Genomic DNA, 21,650 nt, shown 5'->3' on the forward strand with positions numbered 1-21,650 from the left:
GGAGGAACGACCATACAGTGAGCCAGGATAGGGGTCTGGGCTGGATCCAGCTTAGAATTTTATAACTGACCCTATTGTAATAATTACCTGCTGGGGCCCAATGGTTTTGGTACAGTGAGTCAAGCTGTTGCCTGTTATGCCAGCATCCCGTATGAGTGTAGGTTTGAATTCTAACAGTTCTACTTCTGATGCAGCTCCCTCTAAACGCATCTGTGGGACAGCAGTGGAAGATTACTCAATCACTTGTGCCTCTGCTATCCTTGTGGGAGAACCAGATGGAGTTCTAGTTTCTGCATTCAGGCTGGTGCTTTCCAGGCTGTTGCAGCTATTTTGTGAGTAAAACAACAGATAGAAGATCTTTCTCCTTCCCTTTTTGCCCTGTTTTTATAATTCGGCCCTTTCTTCTTTCCTACTTTTCTTATTTTTATTGGAAAAGCCAATTTACAGAGAGAAGGAGAGACAGGAAGAAAGATCTTCTGTCCACTGGTTCACTCCCCAAATGGCTGCAATGGCCGGAGCTGAGCCCATCTGAAGCCACGAGCCAGGAGCTTCTGGGTCTCCCATGCAACTACAGGATCCCAGGGCATTGGGCTATCCTCTACTCCTTTCCTAGGCCACAGGCAGGGAAAGGAAATGGAATACCCGGGACAGGAACCAGCACCCATACAGGATCCTGGCAGTTGCAAGATGAAGATTTAATCACTAGGCCACTGCGCCAGTCCTGTAATTCTGCCTTTTCAATAAATAGAAACAAATCTTAAAAAAATAATTTATTGGGCCCGGCGGCATGGCCTAGCGGCTAGTCCTTGCCTTGAAAGCCCCGGGATCCCATATGGGCGCCGGTTCTAATCCCGGCAGCTCCACTTCCCATCCAGCTCCCTGCCTGTGGCCTGGGAAAGCAGTCGAGGAAGGCCCAAGGCTTTGGGACCCTGCACCCGTGTGGGAGACCAGGAAGAGGTTCCTGGTTCCCGGCATCGGATCCGGCGCAGCACCGGCCGTTGTGGCTCACTTGGGGAGTGAAACAACGGATGGAAGATCTTCCTCTCTGTCTCTCCTCCTCTCTGTATATCCGCTTTCCAATAACAATAAAATCTTTAAAAAAAAAAATTATTTTGGACATGCTACCAATGACCTAGAGACTTCCCACTAAAACTGCCTCCTAAACACAATAATTATAATAAATTTTTATTTTCTGAATATAATTAACTTAGTTTTGGGTTTAATGGATCTGTATGAATTCAGAGGCCAAATAATATTTAGACTATAGCAGTCAGAAAAGTGGGTGGACTGAGGGGAAGCTGAGGCCAGGAGCTTCTTCTGGGTCACCAAGTGTTGGTGCAGGGTCCCAAGGTTTTGGGCCATCCTCTGCTGCTTTGCCAGGCCACAAGCAGAGAGCTGGATGGGAAGTGGAGTAGCAAGAACAGGAACTGGTACTTTCAAGGCAAGGATTTAGCCATTTACCCATTGTGCCAGGCCCCTTTATTTATTTATTACTTTTAAAGATTTATTTTTATTGGAAAGACAGAACAGAGTTACAGAGAGAAGGAAAGACAAAGATTCTCCATCTCCTGGTTCACTCTCCAAACTGCTGCAAAGGCCTGCTTTCCCTCACCCTAACGAGAGGTGGATTGGAAGTGGAGCAGTTGGGACAACGAACTGTTATCCATATGGGATCCTGGAACTTGTAAGGTGACAATTTAATCATTGAGCCATTTTATTTTGAAAGGCAGAGTGACAGAGAGAGAGAAAAGAGATTGTCCATTTACTGTTTCACACTCCAAATAGCCTCAACAGCCAGGACTGGGATGATCCAAAGCCAGGATCTAGGAGCTTCTTCTGGGTCTCCCAAATGGAGGACGGGTCCAATCATTTGTGCCATCTGCCACTGCTTTCCTAGGAAATTAGTTGGGAGCTTGATTGGAAGTGAAGCAGCTGGGACGTGAACCAGCAACCTTGTGGGATGCAGGCCCACAGGTAGAAGCTTAACTTGCTATACCGTGGCACTGGCCTTAGAAATGATTTTTTTTTTCCATTAAAGATTTTACTGGGAATCTTTATATACACATGCATGCTAAGGGGATGGAAAATGAGACTAAGTCAAACAAGTCCTGTCTAGACTGCCAATCCACAGTAAACATACAGAGAAAAGTAAGGCTTACTGAGGCTAAGCAATGTGCAAGCCCATACAGTGGAGAGTGTGCACTGTCTAGGGCGCCTGCTTCAGCTGCTGACTAGGCAATAGTTGGCAAAGGGCATCAAACTTCTCAGTAACTCTGAGGGGTGGCAGGTTCTTACCTTCCTTGACTTTCTGAATCTACTCATAACCCCAGGGAAAGAAGAATATGGAAGTGGAGATTCCTGCAGCCTTACCATCTGTGTGACGAAGAACTTTAAGTCAACACAACACTTCCGCTCCAATCTCACGCTGAGTTATGCGCTTCTCTGCAGGTGCTGGGGAGCTCCTGCCCTTAGCCTAACTTTCGTCCCTCTACATGAAGAACCATGTATTTTTCAAAGACATATTTCAAGTATAGAGAAAATGGTAATATAAATGTGGTATAAATAGCTTAAGAAACAAACAGTACAACTTGTTGTACATTTTTCTTTGATCATATTTTTCCCTTCACACACTAGAAGTATTGCTTTGCCCACCCTCGACTGCTTTCCCAGGCCACAAGCAGGGAGCTGGGTGGGAAGTGGAGCTGCCGGGATTAGAACCGGCGCCCATATGGGATCTTGGCACGATCAAGGCGAGGACTTTAGCCGCTAGGCCACACCACCGGGCCCATACCCTAAACTATTTTATAGATGCTGTCTCTACGGATCCTTCTGAAGCTTGCTTTCACCCCCTTTGACACTACATTTGTGATATTTAATTATTTAAGGCTAATTCATATGATATCAAGAAGTATGCTACGTTTTTCCTGTTTCTGCTCATTTTTGTTACTGAGTCACCTAATTTAAAATATACTGGCTTCTTTGGACCTGGGCATGATAGCTCAACTGGCTAATCCTCTACCTCCCTCCAAGTGCCAAAATTCTATATGGTCACCAATTCCTGTCCTGGTGCTCTACTTCCCACTCAGCTCCCTGCTTGCAGCCTGTAAACAGCTGAGGACAGCCCAAAGCCTTGGAACCCGGGACCTATGTGGGACATCCAGAAGAAACTCCCGGCTCCCTGACTTCAGACTGGTGTAGTTCTGGCTGTTGCGGCTACTTGGGGAGTAAACCAGACGATGGAAGATATTTTCTGTCTCTCCTTCTCTCTGTAAAATCTGCCTTTCCAATTAAAATAAATAAATTTTAAAAGTGCTGGGTCTTGTGAGTTGATTAAAATTTTCCTTGCTGGGCCCAGTGCCATGGCCAGGCAGCTAGGGTCCTTGCCTTGAACGGGCCAGGATTTCATACAGGCGCTGGTTCAAATCCTGGCCGTCCCGCTTCTCATCCAGCTCCCTGCTTGTGGCCTGGGAAAGCAGTCAAGCACGGCCCAATGCTTTGGGACGCTGTACCCGAATGGGGGACTTGGAAGAACTCCTGGCTCCTGGCTTCAGACTGGCACAGCTCCAGCTGCTGCAGTCACCTGGGGAGTGAATCACCAGATGGAAGCTCTTCCTCTCTGCCTCTTCTCCTCTCTCTATATATCTGACTTCACAATAAAAATAAATCTTAAATTTTTTTCCTTTCTTCTGTTCTGTGGGATTTGCTTTACTATACAATAGTTTAGTTGAAATCTGTATCCCTCTTAATCCTTAATTTAAGAAAGAAACATGAGGAAATCAAGATGTAACAGCCTTGAGGAATTCAATACTTTTTTTTAAAGGTTTATTTATTTTTATTGCAAAGTCAAATATACAGATAAAATTTTGGTATTTTTAAGAATATGATTAAAAACAAACAAAACAAAACAAAAAAAAACACTGTATGACTAAAGAAATATGGATAGAATTTTTTTGAAAAAAATTTTTGGTAACCGAATTACCACAGACTACGTTTTATGTTTAAATGGGTTTATGTTTATACTTTAAACTACCACCCATTTGCTAAGTTTAGCAAGTTTCATTTTTGACCTGCCTATGTCTTCAAATAGTTTTCTACAGGATTGCTGGATGATACATGTCTGGAGCCCTACAATATTTCTGATTCTTTTATATATCAAAACTTTTTTCTCCTCTCAATTCTCTAAATGCTGTTTCATTTTTTTTTGGCCTTCAATACTGCCATAAGAAAGGTCAGCTTGATTTTCTTTCGTCTGTGTGCTTTGCTGTCTTTTTTTCTTTCAGTTTCATAAAGTTTTGGTAGGTATACATATTTTTAAAGATTTATTTAGGGGTTGATGCCATGGCATAGTAGGTGAAGCATCTGCCTGCAGTGCTGAATCCCATACAAGTGCTGGTTCAAGTCTTGGCTGCTCTACTTCTGATCCAGCTCCTTGCTGATGTGCCTAGGAAAACATTTTGAGCCCCTGCATCTACATGGGAGACATGGAAGAAACTCCTGGTTTTGAACCAGCCCAACCCTGGCCATGACAGCAACTGGGGGAATGAGCCAGGGGAAAATTTTTGTCTCTCTTCTCTCTGTAAATCAGCCTTTCAAATAAAAATAAAAATAATGCATCTTTAAAAACAAGCAAAAAAGATTATTTGAGAGGTACAGTTAGAGACAGAGGAAGAGAGTTCTTTTACTTGCTGGTTCACTCCTCAAATGGTCACAATTGCCAGAGCTGGGTCACGCTAAAGCCAGAAGCCTGGAAGTGCCCATGTATTTGGGCCATCTTCTGCTATATTTTCAGGTACATTACCAGGAAGCTGGATAGAAGGTGGAGCAGCAGGGATTTGAGCTGGCATGCCCATAATGGGATGCCAGTACCATAGACAGCAGCTTAACCTTTTGCTTAATACCTGCTCCATGTTTTTTTTTTTTTTTGACTTTGAATGTATTTTTTTTTTTTAAAGATTTATTTTATTTTTATTACAAAGTCAGATATACTGAGAGGAGGAGAGATAGAGAGGAAGTGGAGCTGCCGGGATTAGAACCAGCGGCCATATGGGATCAAGGCGAGGACCTTAGCCATTAGGCCACGCTGCCGAGCCCGAATGTATTTTTTTTTAATTCATTAATTACATTGTATTATGTGACACAGTTTCATAGGTACTTGGGTTCTCCCCACCCCTCCCATTAGAAAGTCAGATATACAGAGAGAAGGAGATACAGAGAGAAAGATTTTCCATCCACTGACACCAAGTGGCTGTAACGACTGGAGCTGAACTGATTCGAAGCAAGGAGCCAGAAGCTTCCTCATCTCCCATGTGGGTGCAGGGTCCCAAGGTGCTTGGCTGTCTTTGACTATTTTCCCAGGCCACAAGCAGGGAGCTAAATGGGAAGTGTAGCAGCCAAGAAACAAACTGGTACCCATATGGGATCTCGGCATGTGCAAGGCGAGGACTTTAGTCACCAGGCTACTGTTTTGAGCCCCTGTGCCATGTTTTGATGTTTTATAAAAATGATGCTTCCCAGGGCCCGGCGTGGTAGCCTAGCAGCTAAGATCCTCACCTTGAATGCGCTGGGGTCCCATATGGGCGCCTGTTCTAATCCCGGCTGCTCCACTTTCCATCCTGCTCCCTGCTTGTGGCCTGGGAAAGCAGTCAAGGACAGCCCAAAGCTTTGGGACCCTGCACCCGTGTGGCAGACCTGGAAGAGGCTCCTGACTCCTGGCTTCGGACTGGCGCAGCATCGGCTGACGCAGTCACTTGGGGAGTGAATCATCGGACTGAAGATCTTCCTCTCTGTCTCTCCTCCTTTCTGTATATCTGACTTTGCATAAAAATAAATAAATAAGTCTTTAAAAAAATGATGCTTTCCATTTCTCCTTTGGTTCATCTATTCCCATTCTTGTGCTGGTTCAATCTAAGTGTTTTCTTTAGATTTAATCTAAATTACATTCTATTTGGTAGACATGTTTTAGTCTATAGATAAGTATGTAGCAGTTACCTAGTTTCATTATATATAAAGCTCCCTTCTTTGCATATTATTGATTTTAATTTTCAGTTCAAGGTATGAAGCCCTCATTCCGCTATCTTTTTTCTTCAAAGATTTTTACATTTGAAACTCAGAGTCACAGAGAGGGAGATACACACACACAGACAGTGCTCTTCTATTCACTGGTTTACTTTCCAGACTGCCACAATGGCCAGGACTGGGCCAGGCTATAGCCATGAGCCAAGAGATTTACCTGGGACTCTATTGTGGGTGAAGAGGTTCCTGCACTTTGGGTTATTCTCTGTTGCCTTTCCAGGCCATTAGCAAGGCAGCTGGATTGAAAGTGAAGCAGCTGGGCCACAAACTGGTGTCCATAAGGGATGCTGCATTACAGGTAGAGGCTTTACCTGATACACAACACTAGTCCTCACTGGTTTTTTTTTTTAGTATTTTTAATTTTTATCAGAAAGACAGATTTATAGAGAGAAGGACAGACAGATAATAAGAGCCTCTATCTGCTGGTTTACTCCTCAAATAACCACAATAGTCAGAGCTGATCTGATCTGAAGCTAAGAGGGGCCTCTTCCAGGTCTCCCATGCGGGTGCAGGGTTCCAAGGCTTTGGGCTGTCCTCAACTGCCCTTCCAGGCTACAAGCAGGGAGCTGGGTGGGAAATGGAGCAGTCAGGATATGAAATGGCACCCATATGGGATCCCGGTGTATGCAAGACGAGGATTCACCACTAGGCTGCTAGGCACTAAAAAGATCTCTTTATAAGGTTCCAGGTTCCCGGCTTCGGATCGGCGCACACCGGCCGTCGCGGCTCACTTGGGGAGTGAATCATCGGATGGAAGATCTTCCTCTCTGTCTCTCCTCCTCTCTGTATATCTGACTTTGTAATAAAATAAATAAATCTTCAAAAAAAAATCTCTTTATATATCGGAAAAATGTAATTTCACACACACACACACACACACTCGGAGACAGAGTGTGCTTCCATTTTTTGGTTCACTCCCTCTCCTCCAAATGGCTGCAACGTTATTGCTGGCCCAGTAGGGTGAGAGGTTAAATCAAGGATCTCCATTTTTTCCATTCAAAAAAATATTTACCAGATATCTATTATATAAACAGCATAGTGTTTTTATATTGAATAACAAAGTGTTACAGTGCACAGGGAGTAGAGATGGGGAAAATAATTTCTACCTAAGATAATTTATGAAAGCAGTATGGGAAGTCAAGAGTGGGAATATAAGGGTAGGCATTTAGACTGGTGGTTAAGACGTAGATGAGGCCACTGTGTCCCATGTTGGAATGCCTGGGTTTGATTTGTAACTCTGGTTCCTGATTTTAACTCCCTGCTGATGCAGATCCTGGGAGGCTCAAGCAATTAGATTCCCATCACCACAATGATATGGGAGAACTGGACTGAATTATTGTCTTTCAGCTTCAGCACTCCTCCTTGTACTTCTCCATCTGCGCACTCCAGCTGTCACTGTAAGCATCTGGGAAGTGAATCAGCAGATGAGAGAGAGAGAGAGAGAGATTGATTCAGAATAAACATGGATCTTCAAAGATTGGTTAGGATTTCTACAGGTAAAGATCTCTGAAGAGAGGAAGTTCAGACACTGAACGTTGAATAAAGGTGAGTAGCAAAGTAAAGGCAAGGCAGTCATTTGAGTCTAACTGAAGCACATACTCACAGCAACAATATCTTCTTTGGTATAGAGGGGTGCACTTTTTAACTGCAGAAAGTATGGAAAACCTGGGTGAAAGCCTGATTCCAGGACTAGTATTTTGGTGTTACATGTTAAGCCTCTGTTTGCAGTATTGGAATCTCATACAGGCACCAGTTCAAACCCCAGCTGCTCTATTTTTTTTTTTTTTTTTTATTGCAATGTCAGATATACAGAGGAGGAGAGACAGGAAGATGTTCCATTCATTTATTCACTCCCCAAGTGACTGCAATGGCTGGAGCTTAGCCAATCTGAAGCTAGGAGCCAGGAGCCTCTTCTGGATCTCCCACATGGGTGCAGGGTCCCAAGGCTTTGGGTCATCCTTTACTGCTTTCCCAGGCCACAAGCAGGGAGCTGGATGGGAATTGGGCTGCCAGGATTAGAACTGGCACCCACACAGGATCCTGGTGTATGCAAGGACTTTAGCCACTAGCTACCATGCCGGGCCCCAGTTGCTCTACTTCTAATCCAGCTCTCTGTAATTAGGTCTTCGAAAGCACAGGAGGAGCGCAAGTGCTTGTGCCCCTGTGACCATGTGGGAGATGTGGAAGAAGTTCCCATCTCCTGGCTTCATACTGGCCCAGCTTCAGTTGTCGGCCATCTGGGCAGCAAATCAGTGGATAGAAGATTGATCTCTCTAATTCTCCTTTTAAAAAATAAAAACCAAAATCTTGACTCTAGCATGCTTCCAAGTAGAGGTGTTACTTTAGTCTGCTGCTTCAGTTATCTGCTTCGGACTAGGTGGAAATGCAGATGTTGCTCAGGATCACAGGACCAAAGATGCAGAACACAGGGCTGACATTTGAGCTTTGACAATTAGGTTTTCAATAATTTTGAACTCCTGAGCATCCATTGTCATGTAGAGTGGCAGTAAATGAGACAGATGGGTGGGAATGCTCTCTGCATAGTCTCACTTACAGCTTCCTCCAGGGTGGTCCTAATAGCATCCCTCAAGCTCTAAGGACCTTGGGCAGGTGTCCAAGCCACTGTCCAGAAAGACTCAGCAGCCTTCCACCTCCACCCCTGGCCGCCGCCAATACTGACAGAGATGAGACAAGGAGAAATTCCTTCCTGGACAGAATTTACTTCCCTCCTTACTCTGACACTGTCCAGATGTAATAGCAGCAGGGTAATCAAGTCTCACATGACTGCAATGTAATTACCTGCCTCAAATTTACCAGAAGTAATTAAAACTAAATGACCCTAAAATAATGGGAAAAAGTTCATAAGGGATGCAGGATGTCTGATCTTATCACCAGGAGCTAATTTGCAGGATTGGGTAATCTCTAATGACTTTCCTAGTCATTAGCCCATGTAGGCTGCCTAGAGCTTTGCTTCAACCTTTTAAGTTGGAAAATTAAGTAACAGCAGCCATTGGAGCCTCTTCCCAGCTCCCCAGCTAGCAACCTATCTAGATCACCTAGGATTATGTCTCCTTCAGGACAGTAGTTGACTAGTACATATGCTAGGCTTTTTTTTTTTTTTGAACTACTCTTCTAACCTAAGTGAGTTTCTTACGGTTGCTATGGTTTCCTCACCAAGCTTCTATGCATAAGGACTGCACTGCAGCACAGGGTCAGATGAGCTGTTCCTTTGCCCAGTCACAGGAGGGGAGTGAGGGGTTGCTAAGCAGAGGAAACAGTGAAGGTCAAGAGCGTAGGAACTACAAAGCCTTGTGCGTTATTTTGGGAATATGATCAAATAGCTAAAGATTAAGTGTCTCCCAAGAAAATGGTGATATCTGAAAAAAAAAATCCTACCCACTACCTCTCTACCTTTCAAATACATAAATAAATATTTTAAAGCAGGGCCCAGTGCAATAGCATAGTGGTTAAAGTCCTTGCCTTGCGGCCGCTTGGGGAGCGAACCATTGGACGGAAGATCTTCCTCTCTGTCTCTCCTCCTCTCTGTATATCCGCCTTTCCAATAAAAATCAATAAATCTTAAAAAAAAAAAAAAAAGAAAATGGTGATATCTGGTCAGTTTCATATCTAAGAATTTATACACCAATAAAAACGTGGAGTTCAGCTGGATGATGCTGAAGACTGTATCTCAGTTCTCAACTTCCAGGACTGTGTTGGAGCCAGGTAATGAGAGACCTTATTCTAAAGATCATGAGGAGTCTTCAGAAGCTTTCCAAGCTTGTAAGACACGTGACTGGAGACATTCTTTATCAAGACACTGATAATAAGTTATCTTTGTGAAGTGAGATAAGGTAATAATAACAAAGATTTGAATACAAAATAGCAATAGTTTATGAATCAAGCACTATTTAAGGTACTTCATATTCATTAAGTCACTTACTACTCCCAATAAACCTAAAGTTGGTTTGGTTTTGCCCCATCTTGACAAAATTATTTATTTGAGAGAGTGAGCGAGCACATTTCCGTTTGCTGGTTCACTTCCCAAATGCCCACAATGATCAGGAGATCAAATGGGAGCTGGAAACTCAATCCAGATCTCCCATGTGGGTAGCAGGAACCCACTCATTATCGTCTCTGGGGATCTTCATTAGCAGGAAGCTGGAGCTGGGAGTTTTTGAATCCAGGTACTCCAATGTGGGATGCAGATGTCCTAATTCACATCTATTTTTTGTTTATTTATTTATTTATTTAGTTGCAAAGACAGAATTAAAGAGAGGGATAGACACAGAGAGAAAGATCTTCTATCCGCTGGTTCACTCCCCAAATGGTTACAACAGCTGGAGCTGGGCTAGTCTGAAGCCAGGAGCAACGAGCTTCCTCTGGATCGCCATTGTGTGTGCAGGGGTCTAATCACTTGGGTTTTCCAGTGCTGTTGTCCCAGGCACTAGTAATCAGAATTCAAGTGGTCCAGACATGAACTTGTACCAAATGGGAGGCTAGTGCTACAAGCAGAGGCTTAGCTTGCTACACCATGACATTGGCCTGCTTAATCCACATCTTAACCACAAGGGCAAATGCCCATCTCCTTTCCCACTTAATAGGGAGAAAACCAGGCAGGTAAGGCAAATTCTCCAAGTGGGTAACAAGTGACAAACCCACAATTCAGTTTGGCAATCTGACCCTAAAGATCATGGTCTAATTCACAGGTTCAATGGTGAGTAGATTTGGGAGAGAAAGACTGATGAAGACAAGAAATAAGAATACTACATTGCTTCTCTGGGTCTGACCTCTCTAACCTTTAATCACAACTTAAATCTGCATACCTGATGTCCTACATACATTTTCAACCTCTCGTCCCTACACAGACCTCATCTCCCTACAAATCTGCAACTCCTGAAACCTTTATCATCTAGTAAGTGCACCACTGTATACCCTATTTCTCTAACCAGAAACTTGCCCTTTATCTATGACTGTCATCTCCTTACCTTCATTTAAATAAAAAAATCATTTATTTGTAAGAGTAACAGGAAAAAGGAGAATGAGATAGAATGGGGAGAGAGAGAATCTAAATGCCTATGATGTCCGGAGCTGGGAAATTCATTCAGTTCAACTATTTGGGTGTCAGGAACTCACTCACTTGAGCTATCCCTGCTACCTCTCAGGGTCTTCACTGGCAAGAAACTAGGGTCAGACTGAAGGCAAGAATTGACCCCCAGGCACTCAAATACGGGACTTCATATCCTTATTACTGCACCAAACCCTGCCCTAATAGTATACTTGTATCATTATTATTATTTTTATTTTCATTCATTTTTTTTTTTTAAAGATTTTATTGTTATTGGAAAGTCGGATATACAGAGAGGAGAAGAGACAGAGAGGAAGATCTTCCGTCCGATGTTTCACTCCCCAAGTGAGCCGCAACGGGCTGGTACGCGCCAATCCGATGCCGGGACCAGGAACCTCTTCCGGATCTCCCACACGGGTGCAGGGTCCCAAAGCTTTGGGCTGTCCTCGACTGCTTTCCCAGGCCACAAGCAGGGAGCTGGATGGGAAGTGGAGCTGCTGGGATTAGAACCGGCACCCCTATGGGATCCCAGGGCTTTCAAGGCGAGGACTTTAGCCACTAGGCCATGCCGCCGGGCCCTATCTTCATTCTTAAAAAACTGTTTGTTTTTATTTGAAAGGCAGACTTTACAGAAAAGGAGAGATAGAGAAGGTCTTCTAACTGCTATTTGACTTCCCAGATGACTGCAATGGCCAGAGCTGATCTGATCTGACCTGGGAGTCAGGAGCTTCTTCCAGGTCTCTCACGAGGATACAGAATCCCAAAATTTAAGGCATTCTCTGCAGCTTTCTCAGGCCATAAGCAGAGAGCTGGATTTGAAGTGGAGCAGCCAGGACACAAACTGGCACCCATACTGGATGCCAGCACCAAGGGCAGAGGATAAACTTGCTGTGCCATCGTAGCATCCCATTTGGATTTTAGTTTTTAATTAGTGTTTAACAGAGTCTATGTGCATTACTATTCTTGTCTTTCAGTTTTAGGCATTATGAATTAATTTCCATTATTGGTTGATATCTCAAAATGAAGGATGAAGTAATTAAGATTCTTTCTCCCCTTGCCCGCTTTCCCTTCTTGTCCCTCATCCTTTCAATAGAATTACAGCATGACTTTGGTTGACAGCGTTTGCTTTATTATGATTATGTAAAGTTTGCATCGTAGCTGAACCATATAATGCACTATGATGTCTTAACTCTGTTTCCCCGGAGTTAAGAACCATCTTGATTTTTGTTAGTGTTCTGTATCATCAATTAAACACTAACACTTTTAACTCGTATTTTTAAATCTCCTTTTAAGATGCTCATATATATGTGGTACTTTCTTCTCAGATATGTCTTTTAAAAATTTTAAAATAATTTTTCACATATTCAATATAGTTCATAGATATAACTCTAACTTAATGGTATACCCTTCTTCCCTCCCTCCCCCTGAATATGCCTTACCTGGATTACAAGTTATAGTCCACTCTGTGGTAACTGTTCCCTTTATACTTCATGCATAATTAATGTCCTTATCTCTTTTACTGCAATCTTATGAATTCTTTTTATGGTTGGTGCTCTTGTTCATCTTTACAGTTTATTCTCCATTTTGGTGAAATAAATCTAGTAAAGTTTTAAGACTCCTCATAAAATGTTTTTATTCTACTGTCACATTTAACATTTGTGATCGGGTATAGAATCTAGGTTAAAACGAACCTTCCTTCACAATTTTAGAGGCACGGCTCAATTATCTTATAGTTTCCATGACTGCTACACATACGTTCAAAGTCATTCTGGTTTCTCATTAGTTGTGTATGAGCTATTATTTTCTCTTAAAAGTTTGTAGCTTGCTTTATTTTCTATGTTCTGAAATTTGAAAATGTCATGGGCTTATTTTTTTTTTAAGATTTATTTATTTTATTACAAAGTCAGATATACAGAGAGGAGGAGAGACAGAGAGGAAGATCTTCTGTCTGATGATTCACTCCTCAAGTGAGCCGCAACAGCCAGTGCGCGCCGATCCAAAGCCGGGAACCAGGAACCTCTTCCAGGTCTCCCACACGGGTGCAGGGTCCCAATGCATTCGGCCGTCCTCGACTGCTTTCCCAGGCCACAAGCAGGGAGCTGGATGGGAAGTGGAGCTGCCGGGATTTGAACCGGCGCCCATATGGGATCCCGGCGCGTTGAAGGCGAGGACTTTAGCCACTAGGCCACGCCGCCGGGCCCCATGGGCTTATTTTTACCCATAATGTTGAACACTCAGTGGGCACTTTAATTTTGTTAACTCATATCTCAGTTCTGGCACATTTCTTATATTCCTTCTTTTTAAAAATTGTATCCATTTTAAAAATTTAAGGACAGATTTACAGAGAGAAGGAAAGTGAGAGAGAGATCTTCTACTCCCTGGTTCACTCCCCAAATAGCCTCAATAGCTGCAGCTGAGTTGATGCAATGCTAGCAGCTTTCCCTAGGCCTCTCATGTGGGTCCAGGGGCCCAAGGACTTGAGCCATCCTCCACCACTTTCCCAGGCCACAAGCAGGGAGCTGGATCAGAAGTGGAGCAGATGGACCAGAACTGACACTCATAAGGGATGGTGGCACTGCCAGGCAGAGGTTTAGCCTGTTGAGACACCAGGTCAGCCCCCCTTCCTTCTCTTTTTCCTTCCCTCCCTCCCTTCTTCCTTTATCCCTCCATCCTTCTTCCTTCGAATGGATTCAATCATCTTTATTAACCTATCAAGGTTACATTTATATATAATATCTGTTGTTTCAAAGGGTTCTAAGTACATTAAGTTATTAGTAAAAAGCCAAATAAGATGGCTACATCTGAATGCAGCATTTTAATATAGTCTGGACAAGAGAAGCTAGAAGATCAATTACTTTACACACATATAAGAATGGTGTTCTAGGGCTTGGCAGTGTGGCCTAGTGGCTAAGGTCCTCGCCTTGATCCCATATGGCCACTGGTTCTAATCCCGGCAGCTCCACTTCCTCTCTATCTCTCCTCCTCTTAGTATATCTGACTCTGTAATAAAAATAAAATAAATCTTTAAAAAAAAAAAAAGAATGGTGTTCTAAAATAACTAGGAAGCTGCTACATTTTTAAGTAGGGGAGGAAAAATTTTTTATTTAAGTCTTATTTTATATTCCTGCAATTTATACTTTCAATTAACAGCAACAGTTAAAAAAATGCTTTGGCTTCTTAAATTTCTGAACTTCAATACAAATGAGAAGAAAATAGTCTTGAAGTTTTTTGGGAGGCAAATGGCAATCTGCTTTGTTCATAAGTGCAGGGCCTCTTTATCAACAACCAGGTCCAGACTGGGTACAGCCCTGACAGGGAGGACAGGTACGTGTGTAACGTTAGGCCCACTTGGAGAAGAGCCCCTCTTATTTCTTAAAATAACTTCCTCTTTTTCCTTTGTTTTCAACTCTTTTTATGGAACTCTTAGACAAGATGCTGACCCTTCTGGATTGGTTCTCTAATTTTCTTTTCCTTTCTTATTCTCATTTATTTATTTATTTTTAAAGACTTAGTTAATTATTTATATTACTGGAAAGGCAGATATACAGACAGAAGGAGAGACAGAGAAGATGATCTTTCATCCGATGATTCACTCCCCAAGCAGTTATAATGGCCAGAACCGTGCTGCTCCAAAGCCAGGATCCAGGAACCTCTCTCAGGTCTCCCACACGGGTGCAGGAGAGACCCTTTGGACCGTCCTTGGCTGCTTTCCCAGGCCACAAGCTGGGAAGTGGGGCCACCAGGACTAGAACCAGCACCCATAAGGGATCCCGGTGTGTGCAAGGCAAGGACTTTAAGCTGCTGGGCCACCAGCTGGGTCCTCTGATTCATTTTTTTTTTTAAGCTTTTTTCTCATGAAAGATACAGCTTTCATTTATTTGTTTATTTGAAAGGCAAAGAGCCAGAGACAATCAGAGTTCCCATCAGCTGGTTTACTCCCCAAATGCCTATAGTTACCAGAACTAAATCTGAAGCCAAAGCTTGGAGCTGAGAAACCAATCTAGATTTTCTACCTGAGTGGCAGGAACTCATCTGCTTCAATTATCAGTGATGTCTCTCGGGCTCTGTATTGGCAGGAAGGTGGAGTCAGGATGCAGCTATCCTAAAACTTGGCCAAAGAGCCACTCCTCTTTCTCCCTCCCTGCCTCCTTCCTTCCTATCATTTGAAATGGTGGCGGGGGGCGGAGGGCAGGGGGACTCTCTTATCTACTGAGTTCATTCCCCCAAATACCTGGGAACAGGAAACTCAATCTGTGTCTCTTACATGGTTAGCAGGAAGCCAAGTATAGTACTTCCCAAAGTGTCTATCAGCAGGAAAATGAAATTGGAAATAAAGTCAGGACTTAATTCTAGGAATTGTGATTTGAAGTCACTGCCTGAATTGCTATGCCAAACATTTCTCCCTCTCCTGTTTTCTTTCAGTGCTTCACTTCTGGGGAATTTGCAAACTTATCTTCCAGTATTATTATTTTTTAAGATTTATTATTTACTTTCTATTGGAAAGTCAGATTTACAGAGAGAAGGAAAGACAGAAAGAAAGATCTTCCGTCTGATGGTTCACTCCCTACGTAGGCACAACAGCTGAGCTCAGGCTATTTAAAGCCAGGAGCCAGGAGTTTCTTCCAGGTTTCCCATGTGGGTGCAGGGTCCTAAGGCTTTGGGCTGTTCTCGACTGCTTTCCCAGGCCACAAGCAGGGAGCTGGACAGGAAGTGGAGCAGCTGGGATACGAACTAACACATGCATGGGATCCTGGCGTATGCAAGGTGAGGATTTAGCCGCTAGGCTATTGTGCATGGCCCTTACCTTCTAGTATCATAATCAGCCTTTTCTTCTAGCTATATTTTTAATTTCTTAGAGTTCCTCCGCCCTTGTAGAGTACTGACTAATTTTTGAAGAATGAGGAGTTGCTGCTCTCTATTGCTCCAAGCAGCATAGAGGGTATTATACTACATATTGTTAGCCTGGGAAAAGATGAAAATCCAAAGTTTGAAGTCTATGAATGCATATACATTCACACCAAAGCTGAAAAGTCACAAGCTGAACCACAGTAATCATGAACCATCTGTGTTTGATTCAGTCTCTTTTTCACGATAGAGGCTCTCAGAACTCTGGTTGTCCTTGGTTAACTCTTTAATTTAATATTAGACTCTAAAACAGTTGATTGGAAGCTCTGACCACAAGAATGGGCTTTTTGTCATTCATAAGCTAATCTGACTACCTCATTAGATACAAATTCTGATGTATGATTACCTTCCAAAAACTGTTAACTATGAAATTAATGAAATCCATTCTCTTTATATTAGTAACAACTTAAAAAAGAGAAATCTATGGGCCTGGTGCAGTAGTCTAGTGGCTGAAGTCCTCACCTTGCATGTACCAGGACTCCATATGGGCACTGGTTCATATCCCAGCTGTTCTACTTCTGTTCCAGTTCCCTGCCTGTGGAAGGCAGTTGAGGATGGCCCTAAAATCTTGGGACGCTGCACCAGTGTGAGAGACTTGAAGAAGCTCCTGGCTTTGGATTGGATCAGCTCTGGCTGCTGAGGCAGCTTTGAGAGTGGGCCAGTAGATGGAGGCTCTCTCTGTCTCTCCACTCTGTAAATCTGAGTTTTCAATAAAAACAAACAATACATCTTAAAAAAAGAGAAATCTATGATTGTAAATAAATTTGTGTGAATCTCAATCAGTTTTTGTTTTTCTCTTTGGGCTGGTCAAACTCCCAATACAGTTCTAAATTCCTTTGCTGATAGAACAAAGTCAGGAAACTGACAAATCAGGAAAGTGCTGGGAAAAGGGCAGAGTCCATCAGCCAATATCTCTGTATTTACCGACTTTCCTGGTCTTATTATGCTACTTTCTTCCCTGATTCTGTCATCTTTTAGTCACCTTTGCTAATGAGTAAAGGCAGCTCCTCTTCCAAAAGTGCTTTTCCTAATCCTTCACCGGAAAAGGTGACAGGTAATTTCAGCTTTCACTAGCCTTTCCCTATCTTTCAGGCTGATCTAGCCAAGTGTTATTTATTTATTTATTTTTAAGATGTATTTGTTTTTATTAAAAAGTCAGATATATAGAGAGGAGAGACAGAGAGGAAGATCTTCTGTCCGCTGATCCACTCCCCAAGTGGCTGCAACTGCTGGAGCTGAGCTGATCTGAAGCCAGGAGCCTGGAGCCTCTTGCAGGTCTCCCATGCGGGTGCAGGATCCCAAGGCCTTGGGATATCCTTGACTGCTATCCCAGGCCACAAGCAGGGAGTTGGACAGTAAGTGGGACTACTGGGACACAAACTGTCAAGGGATTCCAGTACACGCAAGGTGAGGACTTTGGCACTAGGCTACCACACCGGGCCCAGCCCAGTGCATTGTAAAATCTGTTTCATGAATTCTGCTTCCTATCCTATACCAGGGAAAAGTACTCAATCACAACTGCAAATAGGAATATATTGTGTTTCTACGTAAGATTAACTTAACAGAAAGTTTCTCTCTTAAGGTCAGAATATTTGCTTTCTTTCCACCAACTATGCTTGCTTTGTATTATTTAAAAAAATTTTATTTGGGCCTGGTGTGACAGTGTAGTGGTTAAAGTCCTCACCTTGAACGCTCTGGGATCCCATATGTACACCAGTTCTAATCCTGGCAGCCCTACTTCCCATCCAGTTCCCTGCTTATGGCCTGCGAAAGCAGTCGAGGATGGCCCAAAGCTTTGGGACCCTGCACCTGTGTGGGAGACCCAGAAGAGCTCCTGGCTCCTGGCTTCGGATTAGCCCAGTTCCAGCCATTGCGGCCACTGGGGGGGTGAACCATCAGATGGAAGATCTTCCTCTCTGTATCTCCTCCTCTTTGTATATCCGCCTTTCCAATAAAAATAAATAAAAAAAACCCAAAAATACAACCCTCTAAATTAAAAAAAAAACCCTAAAATTTTATTTATTTATTTTATTGGAGAGTAAGTGAGGGAGGGTGAGAAAAAAAGAAAGAGAGAGAGAGAGAGAGAGAGAGAGAGAAAATACGTGCCTGCCATCCACTGGCCCACTTTCCAAAGATGCTTGGGAACTGAGAACTCGATTCAAGTCTCCCACATGGGTGGCAAGAACTCAAATAGTTGATAGCTCAAAGAGCTATCGCCTTGCCTCAAGGGTGCACAACAGAAGCTGCAATTGGGTGCACAGCTGTAACTCAAACCTATGCAATGAAATGGAACGTGGGAATCTCAAGTGATGGTTTAATTACTGCCCCAAGTGCTGCCTCTACATTTGTATTTTATGCATTTAAAAAATCTGAGGTCTACACTGAGGTAAGTTCACGAAGCATCATTCAAGTCTTGTTTTCTAAACACAGGCTATTTATAAATCAAGGCTTTATAACACTTTCAAGTGTCTTCCAATGAAGAGCAGACTCCACCAGCTGGAGAGGTCTCACTCAAAAGCACTCTGCAGCTGATCCATCTGCTCCTCTTAGGCTGCGGCCTTCTTCAGGGCCACTCGGTAATGGTGAGGTAGGGCAAGGTGCGTCTTGGGAACTGGTGTAGTGTTACTCCAGTACAGCCAATAGCTCACTACTGTGACCATCCTCTCTAAGGAGACACCAAGGTAAGGGAAGGCAGCTTCTCCCAGGATAATTGTTACAAGCAGAAGAATGACACTGGAAATGCTTTGAGATATTACATCATTCAGCAGGCAAAATCAAGGCCTCCAAGGGCCTGTGCGCTACTCCATTTTTCAACCATTTCCTCGATTTTCCTTCTCCAAGGTAAGTCCTTCACCAGGCTGGACTGGCTCCAAAGCCTCTTTGGGGTACCAGGAGACATGCTTTAAGTTGGCATATAGGGAAACATACCCTTCCTCCACTGTGACTGAGTTCATGAGAAGGCAATTGGTAATATTCACTCTATCTCTTATGTGACACGATGAACCAATGACCGAGTGCTTAATGGATGACTTCTCTCCAACCTGTGTGTCTTGCCCAATGAGGTTATCAGCTCCAACCTGCAAAAGGCAAACAGAATACCTCGCTTATTCATTTCAATCAAATGCAAGTCACCCTATAGATCATTTGAGCTGTGGCCTAATGGAATCTTTCCATAAAGACACTTGAGTAAGAAGAAACCAGCATTAGTTTTTCTCTGAGTTAAAAGGCAACACAGCACTTGAAATAACTCACACCTACAGTTGAAGCATAGGCCCTCCCTTGTCAAGAAAACAAAAACAAAACAGACTTATATGCACATACTCGTGTACAGATATGTTCTCTTGAAGAGAATGCTTAAATCAGAGTGAAAAAAGGGACAGAGAAGCTCCTGTGTCCGAGTCCCAAAACTACATCTTGGACCTGTCCTTACAGGTTAGTACTTGCCCAGGCAACATTCTTTTATTTTTGTTTTTTTTAAAGACTTATTTATTTCTCACTCCCCAAACACCTGTAGGTCAGTGTTAGGTCAGGCCAAAGCTAGGAGCCAGGAAGTCTAACCTGGGCTCCCACATGGGTAGCAGAAATTCAAGTACTTGAGCCACCATCCTTTGCTACTTTGGTGGTTTGATCTGTGGGATGTGAAGTTTGCCTTATCAGGCAGTATTTTTGAGTGAGTTTATTATCCAGAATGCAGCTGGGACTTCCCTGGGTGTAATCAGGTTCAGGGCTTTTCAGGGGCATTTGCAATGCCCTCAGAAAATGTTCCATGCCTGCTTTGCCCACACCAGCACTTACCAGGTGTTTGTTCACAATCTGGGCTGATGAATGAATCAGTGATTCTTCCGGGCAAAGAGCAGGCAACAATTTGGGCACCTTGAGGAAAGAAACACATTTGATTTTACTAAAGACCAGAAAACACCCAGAAATACTTTACATAGAACCTAATGCCGAGGGGCTAGCATGCATGTTAAACCGTTGCCTGTGATACCAGCACCCTATATGGGTGCTGCTTCTGTCCTGGCTGCTCCACTTTTGACCCAGCCTCCTAGTATGTCTGGGAATGCACTGGAGGATAGACCAGGTACCTGGCCTCTTGCATCCATGTGGGAGACCTGGATGAATCTCCTGGCTTCAAATAGGTCCAATTCTGACCATCGTGGCCATTTGAGGAGCGAACCAGCTCATGAAGAATCTCTGTCTCTCCCTGTCCTGTAACTCTGCCTTTCAAATAAATAAATAAATAAGTAAATTTTAAGAACAAAATAAAACAAACCTATGTCTAATATCAGAAATGGGGAGTTCTCAGGTGCTGCTTTCTTTACAGGTAAGGAAGAGCCAGAGGTTGCTGCATTTGCCATAGGACCAGGAATGCTCATGTGGCAGCTTCTAGATGGCCATAGCCTTAATCTCAGCTGAGAATGCTCTTTTGTGAAAGAAATGCCATGTCCTTCATCTGGGCGGCAGTGACACGCCTCTGAGGTACTCTCACACAGTGCTTCTTGTCAAAGGAGGCCTGATGAGGGCAGAGAATAGCTTGAGGCCTGATCATGGTCATCCTGGTTTTCTGCTTACTTCCTGGACTCTGTGGCCAAGCATGAGGGGACAATGGGAGCGTAGTCAGACAAATTCTACAACCAGGACAGACTTCGAGCAGGCACCCATGTTCTTCACCAGCCAACACAAAATATGAAGAGAAAGTTGACACTCCAATGAGAATACAACAGAGGCTTGGCAGCGTAGCTATCTGTGATTCTTTAGCATGGGCAGTATGTAGCAGCCACACTGGCTACACCAGCATTGCGAGGACTAGCTCCTAGGCTCTAGTCCTGAGAGCTCTAGCACATTCCAACTAAGACCTTTCAGACCAGTCTGTTGCACAGTCCCTGATGGCACTTGAGAGAGGACACTTCTCCAGACTCAGGCTCCCCAGGAACCTGCTTTTACGTCAGTCTCACACTATCTATTCTGGAAAAATATGGGACTTACTGTGATTTTTTGGGAATTTCATTGAATCTATAACCAGTTCTGCTTGAGGTCTCAGGTTGAGGCTGCTCACTATCTGGTATGAGTCCTGAAGATTTCAGACCCAGATTGTGTTTAAGCTTCCAATCTCCATTTTTTCTGGGAAGATTTATTTATTTTTTTTTTTATTGGGAAGGCCAATTTACAGAAACCAGGAGAGACAGAGACAAAGATCTTCTGTCCACTGGTTCACCACTCAAGTGGCTGCAATGGCTGGAGCTGAGCGGATCCGAAACTAGAAGCCAGGAGCTTCCTCCAGGTCTTCAATGCAGATGCAGGGTCCCAAGGCTTTGGGCCCTTCTCCAGTGTTTTCCCAGGCCACAAGCAAGTAGTTGGATGGGAAGCGGAGCAGCTGAAATATGAACCAGCGCCCATATGGGATCCCAGAGTGGCAAGGTGAGGATTTAGCCACTATGTCATTGCATTGGGCCCTCCAATCCCAATTTTCAGCATGTTTAATACAACCCTTCTTCCCTTTAGTCTATAATACCCATATTCATAGAATTCTACCAGGAAAAATGCCAACAATTCATATTTTCATTATCTCAACCTTGTTACTCTGAAATGCCAACCTCATATAGTTCCC

At 43.5% G+C, this 21,650-nt stretch overlaps 1 protein-coding gene across 3 annotated transcripts in view; it reads right to left on the reverse strand.

Moving 5' to 3' along the window:
• The window catches only part of EIF2B3 (eukaryotic translation initiation factor 2B subunit gamma), a 144,035-nt gene that overhangs the window by 11,201 nt on the left and 111,184 nt on the right, over window positions 1-21,650 (reverse strand). For all 3 annotated transcript variants that reach the window (XM_058680336.1, XM_058680345.1, XM_058680327.1), the window contains exons 9-10: window positions 19,838-19,915; window positions 18,971-19,119 (exon numbers count right to left, since the gene is read on the reverse strand). In XM_058680336.1, coding sequence (XP_058536319.1) covers window positions 18,971-19,119; window positions 19,838-19,915 — 227 coding nt within the window. The remainder of the gene's footprint in view (window positions 1-18,970; window positions 19,120-19,837; window positions 19,916-21,650) is intronic.

Source organism: Ochotona princeps, chromosome 2 (genome assembly GCF_030435755.1).
Source record: "Ochotona princeps isolate mOchPri1 chromosome 2, mOchPri1.hap1, whole genome shotgun sequence".
Taxonomy (NCBI): Eukaryota; Metazoa; Chordata; class Mammalia; order Lagomorpha; family Ochotonidae; genus Ochotona; species Ochotona princeps.